Consider the following 17,693-nt stretch of genomic DNA (forward strand, 5'->3'; position numbering starts at 1 on the left):
CCCACAGCCCAAGCCGCCTCATCTGGCTCCTCTCAATGCGGAGGAGCAGCGGCTCGACACTGAGCCCCTCCCTGATGACCGAGCTCCTCACCCGTTCTCTAAGGGCAGAGCTCGGACACCCTGCGGAGGAAACTCATTTCGGCCGCTTGGATCCGGGATCTTGTTCTTTTGGTCAGGATCCATAGTTCATGCCCGTAGGTGAGGGTAGGAACGTAGATCGACTGGTAAACTAAGATGTTCGCCTTTCGACTTAGCTCCGTCTTTACCACAACGGACCGACACAAAGTCCGCATCACTGCAGACGCTGCACCGCTCCATTCTTCCCTCACTCGTGAACAAGACCCCAAGATACTTGGACTCCTCCACTCGGGGAAGGATCTCATCCCCGACCCGGAGACGGGCACGCCACCCTTTTCCGACTGAGGACCGTAGTCTCGGATTTGATTCTCATCCCAGCCGCTTCACACTCGGCTTAACGTCCAATTGATGTTGCCTGTTTTTGGGATGTGGCAGGAAACCGGAGTGCCCGGAGAAAAGCCACGCCGGCACGGGGAGAACATTGGGACTCCACACAGGCGGGACCGGTATTTGAACCCCAGACCTTAGAACGTCAGAGGTGTCGAATTTTGTCGCCAGCCACATTGTAGATCCGGTTTCCCCTCACAGGGCCGTTATGACTCCGAAACCATAAAAAAATCTTTCCTTGCCTCATTTTATTTACATGGGAAATTGACAAACTAGTTTTGGAATCGGAAATCAACCACTGTTCATGTTCGGTAACACAATATATATTATTATAATATCTCAACGTTATCATTTAAGTTATCTAACAGTTAAAATTTGGGTACAGATTTATGGAAGTTGACACTGATGATTTGCCTTCGCGGGCCAGATCTGGCCCCCGGGACCTTGAGTTTGACACCTGTGCGCTAACCAATCCACTGTTCCGCAAAATGTATTTACAAGATAAATAAATGAAACGCGTTATTCTTAAAAATTGGGCATGTTAAAATTGTATGTTGGCATTAAAATATCAGATTTTCATCTCTATGTAACATAATTGAAGAGACTGTTGTTGCTCACAAAAAGCCTCCACAAAGGACAAAAACGCAAGCCGTCATAAATCATACATTTCTAATGTTATCGTTCGATATTGCAGAACATTTGAATGCAAAAATGTGACCGCGCTTTGTATTCTCCACCATTTTTGGGGGGATTTTTGCCCGCCGGACAAACATCGAAAGCGGCGGCGGCGGCGCAGAGCTGAAATGAGTTCTGCGGCTATCCGGGGGGGGGATCATCTCGGTCGCTTCGTGTTGCTGACGTTGCGCATGTCGCTGGAATAATTACAGGGAGCTATGAAGGGGGGGGGGGGGGGGGGGCTGCCTGAAAATTCTCAACTTGCGTCTGAAATGCTCCGAGGCGACTTTTGTCTTTTAGGAACGTCGTGTTGCGCTCGCTCCGAGCAAGTCAGAACAAGACTTGTGGGCCGCCGTGTGTTTGATTTTCTTGCCTTTGGCGGACTGGAGGCGCGGTGGTTGTCCACGGATTTAAGTGGGTGGTTTTTACGTGCTAACGTGCAAGTTGATTCACGACGCAATGATTGTTCAACAATTATGACCGGAGGCTATTTATTGCGTAATTTCCCCCAAGTCTACGGATTCTTTAAATCACTTAACCAATTTCTTTGTCGTCATAAATTAACAAATTCATCAGGTATGTGGAAAATTTGCCTTTCGCCCCACTGAAATTGGTCCAGAATTGGGATTAAATGTAATCACCAAACTTAAATTTGCCAACTGACATCCATCCATCCATTTTCTTCGCCGCTTATCCTCATGAGGGCCTATCCCGGCTGTCAACGGGCAGCAGGCGGGGTACACCCTGAACCGGTTGCCAGCCAATTGCAGGGCACATGGAGACGAACAGCCGCACTCACGATCGCACCTAGGGGCAATTTCAATCCAGCCATCCATTTTCTTCACCGCTTATCCTCATGAGGGTCACAGAGAGTGCCGGAGCCTATCCCAGCTCAACGGGCAGGAGGCGGGGTACACCCTGAACTGGTTGCCAGACAATCGCAGGGTGCATGGAGACAAACAGCTGCACTCACGATCACACCCATGGCCAATTTATCCATCCTTCCATTCATCCATTTTCTTCGCCGCTTATCCTCACAAGGTTCACAGGGAGTGTGGGAGCCTATCCCAGCTGTCAACGGGCAGGAGGCGGGGTACACCCTGAACTGGTTGCCAGCCAATCGCAGGGCGCATGGAGACGAGCAGCCGCACTCACAATTGCACCTAGGGGCAATTTCCATCCATCCATCCATCCATTTTCTTCACCGCTTATCCTCACGAGGGTCACAGGGAGTGAAGGAGCCTTTCCCAGCTGTCAACGGGCAGGAGGTGGGGTACACCCAGAACTGGTTGCCATTTCCCACCGTGCCGCCATCCCAAAAACATCCAACATCAATTGGACACTCCAAATTGCCCCTAGGTGTGGTTGTGAGTGCGGCTGTTCGTCTCCATGTGCCCTGCGATTGGCTGGCAACCAGTTCAGGTTTTATCCCAGCCAATCCCGTTGACAGCTGGGATTGGCTCCAGCACTCCCCATGACCCTCGTGTGGATAAGCCGTAAAGAAAATGGATGGATGAATTGATGTTTTTGGGATGTGGGCGGAAACCAGAGTTCCCGGAGAAAACCCACGCAGGCACAGAGAGGATGTGCAAAGTCCACCCAGGTGGGGCCGGGATCGAACCCGGGACCTGAGAACTGTTATTAACCAGCTGATCAACCGTGCCGCCAACCAACAAACAAAGAAAAAATTGATGGACGCCGTGCCGCAAATCCTTCAATTTAGTTTTTCAGGTGGCCATTTTCCCGTTGCAACGTGACATTTGGGGAAACGCCCGAAAGGAGTCGAGCCGCCACAAACTCACAAGAAGCCACGCTCGAAAAGGCTTCTTTGAAGTGTCAATTTCGGGTCAATTTTAGGCTCAATTTTTCCACGCCTCGTAATAATTTTGAAAAGCACAATTTCCTTGCCAGTGTAACTTGGTAAAAAAAAAAAATAATAAATTTGGTTGGCTCGACTTTTCCATTAGAAAGCGTGAAATCGAATTAAGGGACCCGAAGCTGGCTCAACACAACAGTGGCGTGCAAAAAGGTTTGATGGCAAAAAGAGCATATATTACACATAGATACATAATTAAAATAAAAACGCTACGAATACAAAAATGAACAAAAAGAGATTGCCAGAGCCGCAGACTCGGTGATTACCCCAAGGACTAAATTAACAAAACGGAATCTATTCTATTAACAAATGATTCTACTCGGAAAACAGGATTGAAATGAAATGAAAAAGACTAACCATCCATCCATTTCCTTCGCCGCTTATCCTCACGAGGGTCGCGGGAATGCCGGAGCCTATCCCAGCTGTCGACGGGCAAGGAGGCGGGGTACACCCTGAACTGGTCGCCAGCCAATCGCAGGGCACACGGAGACAGACAACAGTCACAATCACAATCACACCTAGGGGCAATTTAGAGGGTCCAAGTAATGTTTTTGGGATGTGGGAGGAAGCCCACGCAGGCACGGGGAGAAGATGGATTGAATCCGGGACCTCAGAACTGTGAGGCCAACGCTTTTGACGCCTGAAAAGGACTACTAGTAGCAAAACATGGCAACGGGAAATACAAAACACCGTGACAATGAGATATAATAATCCGGCACAATCATTCTGATTCTGGTCCACATAGAGTAGCGACCCTGCTGATCATGATGGCCAACAGGTGTGCTACAGGTGGCTCCGCCCACAGGTAATCCCCCAGGAAACTATAGACAAATAAAAAAAAGAAGAGCAGAGGGGCAGAGAACATGAACAAAAGACCCAAATGCAGAACTCCGAGACAAAGGCATAATGTCCAGTGGATTTCATTGCAGAAGCGGTGTCCCCACCCTGTGACCCGGTACAAACTCAATGAACTGGCAAATGCCCGTGACAAAAACCCCGTACCCCTTCAACATACCGGATGAGCAACACCTGTGCCCAGTGCCAGAGGTGGCACCGCCCAGACCGGGGACCAGGCAACGCCGCTTCTGGCAGTGCTCCAGCCCCCCCACTATTATGAGTAGTCTATGCAAAAATGTCAATTTGAGGCCATTCAGGACCGTTTTTAGGTGGCAACAAAGACAGAATTGGTTTGATTGAAATCAAATTCGAACCGCATGTGCTTGACGAATGGGCCGACAGAAAATTGTGAAAAAAATATTGATATTTTTTCGTCGATCCATGCGGGCATAGCAATTGTGGAGACCTTTAGACCATTAATACCGTTGTCAAATTGTCGGTCATCTAAAAATTACGATTTCCACTGATGAGAGTGAAGGAAGTGCAACTTTTGCTTCTGGATGATGTGACATGCTCGTTGTAATTTTAATCTTCGCGCAAAGATGTTTTTAATCGTCCGCCATATTTGAGAATGCAGTTAAATGTTGTCCATGTGTTATGACACAGATCCTTTATGTGTTTGTGTTTTGTGTTTCCTTTTCAGACAAAGGAGAACCAAAATGGCACCCCCTTTGTCGCTGCCGGCCTCGCTAATATTAGCGGCAGTCCTGCTAAATGCGGCACGATGCGAGGGAACGACGGCAGAACTCAAAACCGGCTCCCCGCTGAGGTTCACGCACCTCCTCTACAACGCCAGCATCGACGAGAACTCCGGCACGGGGTCCTACGTGGAGACACCGGTGAAGATGGGCGTGGCCATGGCCGACGCGTTCTGGGAAATAAGATATGCGGTTGTCTCCGGGGACGACGGCGGCTTCTTCCAAGCCGAGGACTTCAAAGTCGGAGATTTTTGCTTTCTGAGGATCAAAACTCAACATGCGGCGCTCCTGAACAGGGAAGTGAGGGATACCTACGCACTGACCGTGGAGGCCACTGAGAACACTCAGGAACTCCAAGCCAAGACCAAAGTCTTAGTCCAGATCCTGGACACCAATGACCTCAAGCCTCTTTTCGACCCATCCTCCTACACCGTGGCCATCAAGGAAGATACTCCACTTCAGTCCAGTCTGGTCAGGGTTAGCGCAGCGGATGCGGACATGGGCAGCAATGCCGAGTTCTACTACTCCTTCACGGTCAGATCGCATCCCTTTGTGGTAGACCCTTTCAGCGGCACTATCAGCCTCTTGAAGAAACTCAACCACACCCGCAGTGACCGATACGAGCTCACCGTCTTAGCAGAGGACAGGACCAAGAGGATCTCTGGTGTTCAGAAATTCGGCAACGTCGCTAAAGTGAGCGTGAAAGTGCAGAAAGCTTCCGCGGCATCTCCGGCGATCGAACTTCCCTCCGAGCCGACCGTCTCCGTCGACGGCACGGTGACGATCGGTGTCCACGTCGAGGCGGGCCTCAAGCCTGTCGGATCCCTCCGCGTCCTCGCTGGGGATCCTCACAAGTACTTTGAGGTCATCCCTGAGGGATCGCAGGGATGTGACTTCCAAGTAGTCTCAACCAAGAAGATCATCTGGTCACAAAATCCCTTTGGGCTGAATCTGTCCCTACAAGCTCAAGACATCAGTTCCCCCAGTTTGACGTCTCCCATTGCTAAAATCCACGTTCCCGCCTTTAATTACAGTCCCATGTCCTTCCCGGAGGACACCTACGTCGTAGTCCTCAGTGAGATGTCTCCTCCAAAAACTTTTGTCGTGAAGGTTTCCGTTGACTCTGTCAATGTCACGTACAGTCTTAAAACCAATCCAGACAGCTCCAAATTCAAGATTCATCCCAAAAGCGGGGTCATCGTGACCAGGGAGACGTTCGACTACGAGGGTCAGAAACGCTACGAGTTTGACGTGCTGGCCAATGAAGGCGAGGCTGAGGCTCACGTCGTGGTGGAGATTGCGGACGAGAACGACAACAGTCCAGAGTTCACGCTCACCTCCTATCTGGCCACGGTGGATGAAAACAGCCCCGTCGGCAGCAACATTGCCAAAATAGAAGCGACGGACAAGGATGACGGGAAAAACGGCTTTGTGACTTACGCCATCGCCAACGCAGACAACCTGCCGTTTGCAATAGACCCCTTTACGGGCGTCGTCTCGACGACGGAGCACTTGGACTACGAGCTGATGAGGCGCTGGTACCACCTGAGGGTTTGGGCCTCAGACAGCGGGGAGCCGTTCAGTCGGGTCACCGAGTGTGCTGCGACGATCACGCTCAACAATGTCAATGACAACGTGCCTCTTTTTGAGAGGGTGGGCTGTAATGTCACCGTCCCCCCGGATCTTGCCGCCGGCCGTACGGTCGTCGAGCTGTCGGCCGTCGACTTGGACGAGCTGCAGCAGCTGCGCTACGTCATCGAGTCGGGTGACGAGCTCCAAATATTTGCCATCAACTCCGTTTCGGGCGAGATCACCCTGAAGCAAGCAATCCCGCCGGGTGTACATTCATTCGATTTAAGAGTTGTAGCCTCCGATGGCGAGCACCGGTCTGAGGCGTCGGTTGTCCGGGTGACAGTCACCGGCAGGGGCGATGAGTTAACAATTATCTGTTACGAAACATACATTTTCAAACAGCTGACCGAAAAACTGATTGAGTCCATCAAACCCATCTGGACTGACAACGAGGACGAGTCCTTCTCTGATATTCACATCACAAACAGACATTCCCCCAAATTTGACAGCGATATTCCCAGTTCTTTGGACTTTCCTGAAGACCACCCGCTGAACACCACAGTGCTCCACTTGGATGTGGTGGACCACGACACGGGCTTCAATGGTATGGTCGCGTACGCCATCTCGAGTGGAAATGAGGATGGCTGCTTCACCGTCGACACCTTCTCTGGCGACCTCCGTCTAGTTTGTCCGCTCGACCGAGAGACTAAACAGTTCTACGTTCTGAACATCACCGCCTATGATCAGGGAGCCCCGCAAAGGTCAGCGTGGAAGTTCCTCGCGGTGAACGTCCTGGACGTTAACGACAATCCGCCGCTTTTCGATCGGCCCAGATGTGTGATTCGCGTTCCCGAAAACCTCAACGTGGACTCGGTTATTTTTACAGCGCACGCAACCGATCTTGACGCGGATGTGAGCGGGAACGTCAGGTACACCCTCCTCACATCCACTGTCATGTTTCGGATCGAAGAGGTGACAGGCAAGGTGGTGATCACGGCTCCTTTGGATCGGGAAATCTCACCCAGGCACGACCTCTGGATCGAAGCCAGGGATCAGTCCAAACTCAGTCCCCCGTTGTTCTCCACCCTACACCTTGTGGTCGTGCTTCAGGACGTCAACGACAACCCACCCATATTTTTAACAAAGGTCTACAGAGTCAAAGTTCCTGAGGACGTACCGGTTGGAACCTTACTGGTCTGGGTGGAGAGCATGGACTCTGATCTCGGAGGCGGTGGCATCGTCACCTATAACCTTAAAAACACAGAGAGCGGGATCTTCCGCTTGGAATCCTCCACCGGTGCCTTGACCTTGGAGAGGGAACTGGACTTTGAACGACGTCCGTCATACAATCTCACCGTTCGTGCCGTCGATCACGGTTTACCGCGATCTCTCTCTTCATCCTGCTTTGTGGAGATCCAGGTGTTGGATGTCAACGAGAACCTCCACCGGCCAGTTTTTTCGGACTTTGTCTATGAGGCTGTGGTGATGGAGGATGCTTCAGTGGGGACCGTGGTGCTCACTGTGACCGCCTCGGACAAAGACGTGGGCAGAGACGGCGTCATACGGTACCGCATCCACGACGGTTCCGGTCTCGGAGTGTTCGCGATTGACGAAGAAACAGGTAAGCCAGGATAAAAACCACTCACCTCACCTCACCACTGTTTTGTAAACTTTGCCCTTCGTCCTAGCGGAGACTCTTCTGTCACATCGAACACCAGACACCTTCTGCCAACTGTTCCGCCCCGCTTGGACCCGTTTCTTCACTTCCTTACCGCACTCTCCTTTGCTCTGTATTGTTGACCCCAAGTATTTGAAGTCGTCCACCCTCGCCATCTCTTCTCCCTGGAGCTTCACTCCTCCTCCTCCGCGCACATATTCCGTTTTACTTCTGCTAATCTTCATTCCTCTCCTTTCCAGTGCATCCCTCCGTCTTTCTAACTGTCCCTCCGCCTGGTCCCTGCTTTCACCGCAGATCACAATAACATCATAGTCCAAGGGGACTCCAGTCAGCCTACCATTTACTACCGCAAACAGGAAGGGGCTCAGCGCGGATCCCTGATGCAGTCCCACCTCCACCTTAAATTCTTCTGACACACCCATGGCACGCCTCACTCTTTTTCTGCTCCTATCAAACATGTCCTGTACTATTCTCACATATTTCTCCGCTACGACTTCTTACCATATTCCACTTTTTACCACGTAAAAATATTGGTTGAGTTCCACACTGGCATCTGTCAAACTTCAGGAACTGGTTTACGGCTACTTTTCTGTCCTAAAGGGCATCGTGCACGTCAGCTGCCGAAAAGGCGGGATGACACACAGCGGGGAATACCCTTGAGGCCTCGGACGAGGCGATTTGTCGTTATTTCCATCAGCGTATATCTTTTTTTTTTTTTTTTTTCATTTTTCACGCAGAGCGACCCCCGCGACCCCTCAACAAATCACCGCGCATTCCATTAGCCTGCCGCTGCACTTGCGGCTCAGATAAGATCGGGGCAAATTGAGTTCTCTGTCAAACGGGTGGGTGGGGGATCTGGGGAGATAATTTATCAGTGTTGTTTCCGTGCTCGAGACACAAAAATGTCTCAACAGTGTAGAAAATTGATTTTTGCATATTTTTTTTTTTTTTTCAAAGACCCCGGGGCTCTTTGAAGTTTGGACCGAGGTTTGGCGTTAAACACGAGACGATGACAGATTGCGGCACCTTGGGGGGGGGGGGGGACAAGGAACTGCCTTGGAAAGCATTTTCACCCGCAGAGGCAGCACTTCACGCGCGACAACTTCGTGTGGGTCACCGTGATGTAGAAGGGTAGCTCGGCAACGGCAAACGGATTCGACAAACGGCACGTCATGGACTTCTCTCACCGCCCAATCAATTATGTGCCACTGATCTAAAATCTGTAGCGCTAATTTGTGCAGCTCAGCTTACCTTTTCCATTCGATTCATTGAACTGTTTGAGTACCGTTCACGCCGTACGACGTCTCCGCAGGTGTGGTCCGGAGCGCTTGCCCGCTGGACCGGGAAAAAGTCCCCCGCTACTGGCTCGCCGTGGTGGCCACCGACTTGGGTACCGAGCCGCGGGCCTCGTGGGCGCACGTCTACGTAGACGTGCTGGACGTCAACGACAACCCCCCGGAGCTCTCCCGGCCCGTCTACTTCGCCGCCGTCCCGGAGAACGTGGACGCCGTCACGTCCGTCGTCGCGGTGGTGGCCTCGGACGCCGACGCGTCCTCGCAGGGCCGACTTTCTTTCCACATGACGGAGTCGCATCGGACGTACTTTGCTGTCGATCACCAAACGGGTTAGTGACATATTTAACTCATAGCTTTAGCCACAACTTGTTTGGGTTTAGCCGATTCGACCGATGACTGGAGTGGGCTCACTCCATTTTTGCTATTTGGCTGCAATAAAGAATAAAAAAATGTTGATGCAGGTGGCAAATGCGGACTTTGTATCGGTCAGTTGTAGTAAAGACGGAGCTAAGTCGAAAGGTGAAGCTGTCAATTTACCAGTCGATCTACGTTACTACCCTCACCTATGAGGATGAGCTGCGGGTCATGAACGAAAGAACAAGATCCCGGATCCGAGCGGCCGAAATGAGTTTCCTCCGCAGGGTGTCCGAGCTCTGCCCTTAGAGAACGGGTGAGGAGCTCGGTCATCAGGGAGGGGCTCAGTGTCGAGTCGCTGCTCCTCCGCATTGAGAGGAGCCAGATGAGGCGGCTTGGACTGTGGGCCGTGACTGAAAGAACAAGATCCTGGATCCAAGCGACCGAAATGAGTTTCCTCCGCAGGGTGTCCGAGCTCTGCCCTTAGAGACAGGGTGAGGAGCTCGGTCATCAGGGAGGGGCTTAGTATCGAGCCGCTGCTCCTTCGCATTGAGAGGAGCCAGATGAGGTGGCTGGGGCTGTGGGTCGTTACCGAAAGAACAAGATCCTGGATCCAGGCGGCCGAAATGAGTTTCCTCCGCAGGGTGTCCGAGCTCTGTCCTTAGAGACAGGGTGAGGAGCTCGGTCATCAGGGAGGGGCTCAGTGTCGAGCCGCTGCTCCTCCGCATTAAGAGGAGCCAGATGAGGTGGCTGGGGCATCTGATCCGGATCCCTCGCGGACGCCTCCCTGTTGAGGTGTTCCGGGTATGTCCCACCGGAAAGAGATCCCGAGGACGACCCAGGACACGCTGGAGAGACCGTGTCTCTCGGCTGGCTCGGGATCCCTCCGGAAGAGCTGGAAGAAGTGGCTGGGGAAAGGGAAGTCTGGGTATCCCTGGTAAATCTACTTCCCCTGTGAAAAGCGGTAGATAATGTATATAAAAATATATATAAAATGTATTTTTTAGTTGTTTCCGCAGATTTGACTGTATTCCAATAATCGGTCTAATTAATCAACAACTCGTGAAAGATGAAAAATAATATTCACTGGTACTAACGGGCGAATGCACTGACACCCATGTTTGGCCCAGGTATTGCGCTGATGACTCAATAAAAATAATGAACGTCCGATCCACCACTTTGCTGCTTATCCTCACAAGGGTCACAGGAGTGCTGGCGCCTATCCCAGCTACGTTTGAGCGAAAGATTGCAGTGCGCTTCAGTTGCAGTTGCACTACGCTATCAGTGATGTTGACTCCATTCATTTCTGTACTTATTTTTAATTATGAAAAAAAAAATATGGTGTTATCCCACCCTGGTTCTGAAACGGGGAGCGAGGTCGGAGGCATCGCCCGGAATTCGGTTTCCGGCTTTTTCAGGACACGTCAGTAAAATTTCGCAATCACCAGCCGCTGATTTCCCCGTGGACAAATTGATGGTGAAACTTAAATCCCCCGAGATAAAAAAGAAAAAAGAAAAGAGAACCGCGCCAGGCCACGGCATGCCGGCACGTCTGTTTCGTGTGCCAGGATGGAGGCGGCATGAAAAAAAAAAAGAAAAAAGAAACTCGATGCCAGTTTAAAGAGGCTGGCGCAGGAATGTGCACCGTTCGGAGAGATTTTTGATTTGCTACGGATGTCACGCAAACGTTTTGGCTCGTGGGCTACCCAACAAAAAATGATGAAAATCGGTGCAGTGAGCGTAACAGACCAGCAGGTGTAGGCGACAAGTTCACGGTGTCACCCCGCCTCCCGGCTGAAGGTAGCCGGGATAGACTCCAGCGGTCCCTCGACCGGAGTGAGGATAAGCGGCTCCAAAAAATGAATAAATTCATGAACTTGTGAGTCAACATTTAAAAAAAAAAACACCGTGACTTTATTGTTTGGCCTGCGATTGGCCGGCGGCCAGTTCTGGGTGTACCTCGCCTCCTGTTTGTTGACGAGCCGGGATAGGCTCCGGCATTCCCCGCGACCCTCGTGGGGATAAGCGGTGAAGAAAATGGATGGATGAATGGACGGATGGACTTTGTTCTTTGGCCTCCGATTGGCTGGCGACAAGTTCACGGTGTCACCCCACCTCGCGGCTGAAGATAGCTGGGATAGACTCCAGCGGTCCCTCGACCGGAGTGAGGATAAGCGGCTCCAAAAAAAAGAATAAATTCATGAACTTGTGAGTCAACATTTAAAAAAAAAAAACACCGTGACTTTATTGTTTGGCCTGCGATTGGCCGGCAACCAGTTCTGGGTGTACCCCGCCTCCTGCCCGTCGACAGCCGGGATCGGCTCCGGCACTCCCCGCGACCCTCGTGGGGATAAGCGGCAAAAGAAAATGGATGCATGGACTAACACTTTTGTTATTAATTTGTTGACTTGTGTGGGGTTGGGCTAGTTTCTATTTGAGAGACAAAAATAAAAAACCAGATTGAGCGACTTTTTGTGGAATTGTTCGAGACTTGTGAGCGGGACAAACCAACCAGCCCAAAGCCGCCGTCCACGACTCCGCAGCAGTGGACGACGTTTGCGGCTCGTTTCGACACGTTTTGGATTTGGTGGACTGCAAAAAGCCACCGAAACGTGGACAGGAACAATGACTGATGATTCCACCCCCCCCCCCCCCGCCCCCCAAAAACTCCCAGCAACAGCGGGCGCCGGCTCGTAACAATCCCGATAAGAAGGATCGAGACTTGTCGTGGACTCGCCGCGAGTCTGAACAGCCGAGGTGGAGTCCGATGCCGGCGAGGTGTGCCCGTGGCGCGTTTCTTTTGCGACGTGTTGGAAAATGGAGCAAAGTTCAGCCGCTTCGTGTCGCCGCACGTTCCCCTCGTAGGAGAAGCTGCAGGTCGGTGGAGGTGAACTTTGATGGGTTTCAGGCCCGCGAGCCGCTACAAGCTGCGGCTAATCCGCGCGCGGGGTCCGGGGGGGTGACCCTTGAGCAGCTGTTGAAAGAGCGGAAACGACTTGTTGCGGTTGACATTTTCTGCTCTGCTAAACAACAACAATATTTTAGAGGCCAGAAAATTCTTTTTTTTTTTTTTTTAAAGAGCCCCATTTTAGTTTGTTTCACATTTCCAAAAATCAATCCATGCATTTTCTCAGCCGCTTATCCTCACAATGGTTCACAGGGATTGCTGGAGTCTATCCCAGCCGTCTTCAGGCAGGACGGGGGGGTTACACCCTCAACTGGTTGCCAGCCAATCGCAGGGCACATAGAGACAGACAATCACACCTATGGGCAATTTAGAGTGTCCAATTAATGTTGCATGTTTTTTGGGATGTGGGGGGGAAACCCACGCAGGCACGCGGAGAATATGCAAACGCCACACGGGCGGGTCTGGGATTGAACCCGGGACCTCAGAACTGTGAGGCCAACGCGTTACCAGCTCTAAATTGCCCCTAGGTGTGATTATGAGTGCGGCTGTTTGTCTCGATGGGCCCTGCGATTGGCTGGCAGCCGGTTCAGCCGGGAGAGCCTCCGGCACTCCCCGCGACCCTCGTGAGGATGAGCGGCGAAGAAAATAGATGATCCTAAATTTTGAATGTATGAGGTCAAGACAGACAGAGTTGAAAGGTGAATGTTCGAAATGCACTTTACTGATTAAATCGTGTTTACGTTCATTCCCCCCCCCCCCACACACACACACACACACACACTTCCACTCCGTATTAAATATGTATTTCCCACTTTTAAGAAAGCGCGAACACTCTGTGTGAGGCCCCCGACAGGTGCAAATACGTGATGACAAAACCACGGTGATTAATAGGGCGATAACCAGCTCTGCGTGGTCTTATGATTTCGGATCTTTGTAGCGGATGCGACAATGGCCGAACGGCGAGCGAGTTTGGCGAAGTCGTTAGCGCGCGAGCGGCGTGAAATGGGCCGTCTTTGAGCGACCGCTTCATTTGCATACGTCGCCGATGAGCGTAGAAAAGGCTGAAAAGATTCTTTCAAAGGCGTCACGGCGGACTTCAAATGGTCGACATCGAGCCATCTGCATTTCCATCACTGAGGTTGAAAAACATTTACATATTTTAATATAATTCCTAAAATCAAATAAATAAAATGGCGGTCTGGCGCACGACTGGCTAGCGCATCTGGCTCACTGTTCGAAGGACTGGAGTTCAAATCCCGGCCCCGCCTGTGTGGGTGTTTGCATCTTCCCCCCCACGTGCTCGCGTGGGTTTTGCTCCGGGTGCTCCGGTTTCCTCCCACATCCCAAAAACATGCGACGTTCATTGGAGACTCTAAATTGCCCGTAGGTGTGATTGTGAGTACGATTGGTTGTTTGTCTCCGTGTGCCCCGCAATTGGCTGGCGACCGGTTCAGGGTGTACCCCGCATCCTGCCAGAAGAGAGCTGGGATTTGGCTCCAGCACTCCCGTGACCCTTGTGAGGATAAGCAGAAAATGGATGGATGGAGGCTCCAACATGCCCGCAACCCGTGTCGAAGATAAGTGGTAAAGGAAATGGATGGAGAAATGAATAAAACGTTCCCAACCATGCTATACTATCATCCATCCATTTTTCTTAGCCGCTTATCCTCACAAGGGTCGCGGGGAGTGCTGGAGCCTATCCCAGCTGTCAACACGCAGGAGGTGGTTGCCAGCCAATCGAAGGGAACATCGAGACAGACAACAGTCGCACTCACAATCACACCTACGGGCAATTTAGAGTCTCCAATTAATCACTATCTACCATTTTCTTAGGCGCTTATCCTCACAAGGGTTGCGGGGAGCGCTGGAGCCTATCTCGGGAATCAACGGGAAGGAGGCAGAACTTGTTGCCAGCCAATCGCAGGGCACATCGAGACAAACAGCCGCAATCGCAATCATACCTAGGGGCAATTTAGAGTCTCCAATTAATCAGTATCTATCCATTTTGTTAGCCGCTTATCCTCACGAGGGTTGCGAGGAGTGTTGGAGCCTATCCCAGCTGTCAAGGAGCAGGAGGCCGAACTGGTTTCCAGCCAATCGCAGGGCACATCGAGACAAACAGCCGCACTCGCAATCACACCTATGGGCAATTTAGAGTGTCCAATCAATGTTGCTTGTTTTTGGGATGTGGAAGGAAAAAACCGGAGTGCCCGGAGGAAAGCCACACAGGCGGGTCCAACGCTTTACCGTCTGCTCCACCGTGCCACCTACTTTCACTCCACGGATAATTAGCTCCTCCCATTACAGTCCGATTCGCTCCAACGATGCGTAAATTTACAATCCCGTCAAAAACACACCATTGGTAGTTTATTACGATGAAGGATAAAACGACAAACTGTCAAATTTCGGACGATTCGCTCCAGTGCCGATCGGATGCACTCCGGTTAACGTGCGACCCGACGCGTCGGTTCGCTTGCAACGTGATTCACGCCGAGTATGACTCACAACGGTCGCTTTCCAAAGTGCGCCTGAACACAACAAAAGGCCTTCCCAGGCGAGCTTTTGTTTGTCTGCGCGAGGCGTTCACTGACTGGCCCCCGCTGAAGGCTCCTAATGACCGAAACGCACTCGCTTAATGCGGGCCTCGCGATAGCCGCCCGAGAGGGGTTAACGTCGGGCTTTGTTTGTTTTGCTGTGGAAGTGCCCCCCTCCCGGGGGGGGGGGGCAGAATAGCGTCAAGGTTAAAGCTCCCTGATGGACTCTCAAGATGGCAGCTAGATGGTTGTTCTGTACGCGGACCAGGCACGAAGGGGTTTTTGGGGTCATTTCCACGGATCTTGCCCAAGTAAATTCTTATTTGGGATTGCCAGAAATCGTGGTGGGTTTCGGGAGGCTGGAACTGATTGAGGACATTTGAAAAATATCAGAAATGGATTTGCTCGGTTTTATTTCGAGAGAACTTGGAAAAACGACCACAACATACAAAACTCAAACGTAAAATAGAAAAGCACACACTATTTTCTACCGCCCGTGTCGGGTCGCGGGGGAAGTAGCTTCAGGAGGGATACCCAGACTTCCCTTTCCCCAGCCACTTCTTCCAGCTCTTCCGGAGGGATCCCGAGGCGTTCCCAAGCCAGCCGAGGAGACTTAGTCTCTCCGGCGTGTCCTGGGTCGTCCTCGGGGTCTCTTTCCGGTGGGACATGCCCGGAACACCTCACCAGGGAAGCGTCCGGATCAGATGGCCCAGCCACCTCATCTGAATCCTCTCAATGCGGAGGAGCAGCGGCTCGACTCTGAGCCCCTCCCTGATGGCCGGGCTTCTCACCCTCTCTCTAATGGCAGAGCTCGGACACCCTGCGGAGAAAACTAATTTCGGCCGCTTATATCCGGGATCTTGTTCTTCCGGTAATGACCCAAAGCCCCAGCCACCTCATCTGAATCCTCTCAATGCGGAGGAGCAGCGGCTCGACTCTGAGATACTTGAACTCCTCCACTTGGGGAAGGATCTCATCCCCGACCCGGAGAGGGCACGCCTCCCTTTTCCGACCGAGGACCGCGGTCTCGGATTTACAGGTGCCGATTCTCATCCCAGCCGCTTCACACTCGGCTGCGAACCGCTGCGGTGAGGGTTGGAGATCGCGGCTTGATGAAGCCAACAGAACCACATCGATGCCGAGTCCACCAAACCGGACACGCTTTTATCAACATAGAGTAAAATGTAATAGTGAGTAGGCAGATTGGAATAGGTCTGAAGAGGGTTTGTGAGTCTGTTTGGTATCTCAGGCGCTAGGGAGTTCCAAAGACTGGCTGAAGGCTGAAGTTTTCAGTTTTCATTGGAGGGCGTTGGCGAGGTTCGCCAGAAAACGTTGATGATCTGTCATGATTCTGGCTTCTGGCTTCTGGCACCGGTTCTTTCTTTGGACACTGTTGGGGAAAATTCATTTTTACACATTCTGTGGGATTTAAAAGGTTTGAGGCTCGCAGCGCTCATTTTAATTGAGGACCTCACCTGAGACATTATATTTCAAAAATAATAATAATTGAAAATGTCTTTTCCCCTTGCGGGCACGCGAAGACATTTGACACCACATCCAAGCACCTTTTGTTTAAATTCGTTAATTAGAGAATGTGGCAGCGTTTCAACAGGGACAGATGGATTATAATTCGTCTGGGGTTGGGGGGGGGGGGCGATCACGTGACATATTAATAAGTGACGTGGGATCACAGCTGTTAAAATTCAACATTTATGCTTTGTGGCCGCTTGACTTTCTTCCGCAGCAGCATGACAAGAAGAAATGATTCCGAATTTTTCCATTTTGATAAATTTGTACAGCTAGCGTGAGCTGTTGTACGCGAGGCTTGACTGGTTCTGACCCGGACGACACCTCGTGAGGCATCGTAACACTTTCAGACAATTGATTCCAGAAGTTGGATTCGATTCCTGAAGTGTAGAATCACAGGAACCTTGGAGCTTATCCACATAATGTGCGATATTTTGCATTTTTGAGTCTGTTTTGGCTCTTGTGAATGACAAAACAATCCATCCGTCTGTTTTCTTTGCCGCTTATCCCCACGAGGGTCGCAGGGAGTGCTGGAGCCTATCCCAGCTGTCAACGGGGTACACCCTGAACTGGTTGCCAGCCAATCGCAGGGCGCATGGAGACAAATAACAGCTGCACTCACAATCACACCGATGGGCAATTTAGAGTGTCCAATTAATGTTGCATGTTTTTAGGATGTGGGAGGAAACCGGAGTGCCTGGAGAAAACCCACGCAAACTCCACACAGCCGGGGCCAGGATCTAACTTGGGTCCTCGGAACTGTGAGGCTGACGCTTTACCAGCTGAGCCACCGTGCCGCCTGACAAATCAATGTTTCACCAAAATATTATAATAATTATTATTATTATTATGATCGACATAAATGTCACTGTTGCCGTTAGCCCTTTTTTTGGTGAATCTATCTTAGCTAGGGGTGTCAAACTCATGTTTGTTGCGGTCCACATTGTAGTTGTGGTTCCCCTCGGAGGGCCATCAAGAATGTGAAAAAAAATCAAAAATTTTGAATTGCCTCATTATATTTACACATGCATTTTAGGAATTAGGAACCGGAAATCAAGCAAAATGGGTTTTTCCGACTATTTTTCATGTTTGGTCAGACAAAAATGCTCGCAATAGCTCAGAGCTGTCATTTATGACATGGCAATTTGAAATTTTAACAAAAATCCTGGAAGTTCGCGGGCCACGTAAAACCACACGGCGGGGCCGGATCTGGC

The 17,693-nt window shown here is 51.1% G+C and overlaps 1 protein-coding gene across 2 annotated transcripts in view; it reads left to right on the top strand.

Moving 5' to 3' along the window:
• The window catches only part of fat2 (FAT atypical cadherin 2), a 106,802-nt gene that overhangs the window by 14,250 nt on the left and 74,859 nt on the right, over positions 1-17,693 (top strand). For both annotated transcript variants that reach the window (XM_061834547.1, XM_061834548.1), the window contains exons 3-4: positions 4,557-7,804; positions 9,174-9,485. In XM_061834547.1, the coding sequence (XP_061690531.1) occupies positions 4,573-7,804; positions 9,174-9,485 (3,544 nt within the window). In that variant the 5' untranslated portion in view covers positions 4,557-4,572. The remainder of the gene's footprint in view (positions 1-4,556; positions 7,805-9,173; positions 9,486-17,693) is intronic.

The sequence above is a fragment of the Syngnathoides biaculeatus genome, chromosome 11 (genome assembly GCF_019802595.1).
Source record: "Syngnathoides biaculeatus isolate LvHL_M chromosome 11, ASM1980259v1, whole genome shotgun sequence".
Lineage (NCBI taxonomy): Eukaryota > Metazoa > Chordata > Actinopteri > Syngnathiformes > Syngnathidae > Syngnathoides > Syngnathoides biaculeatus.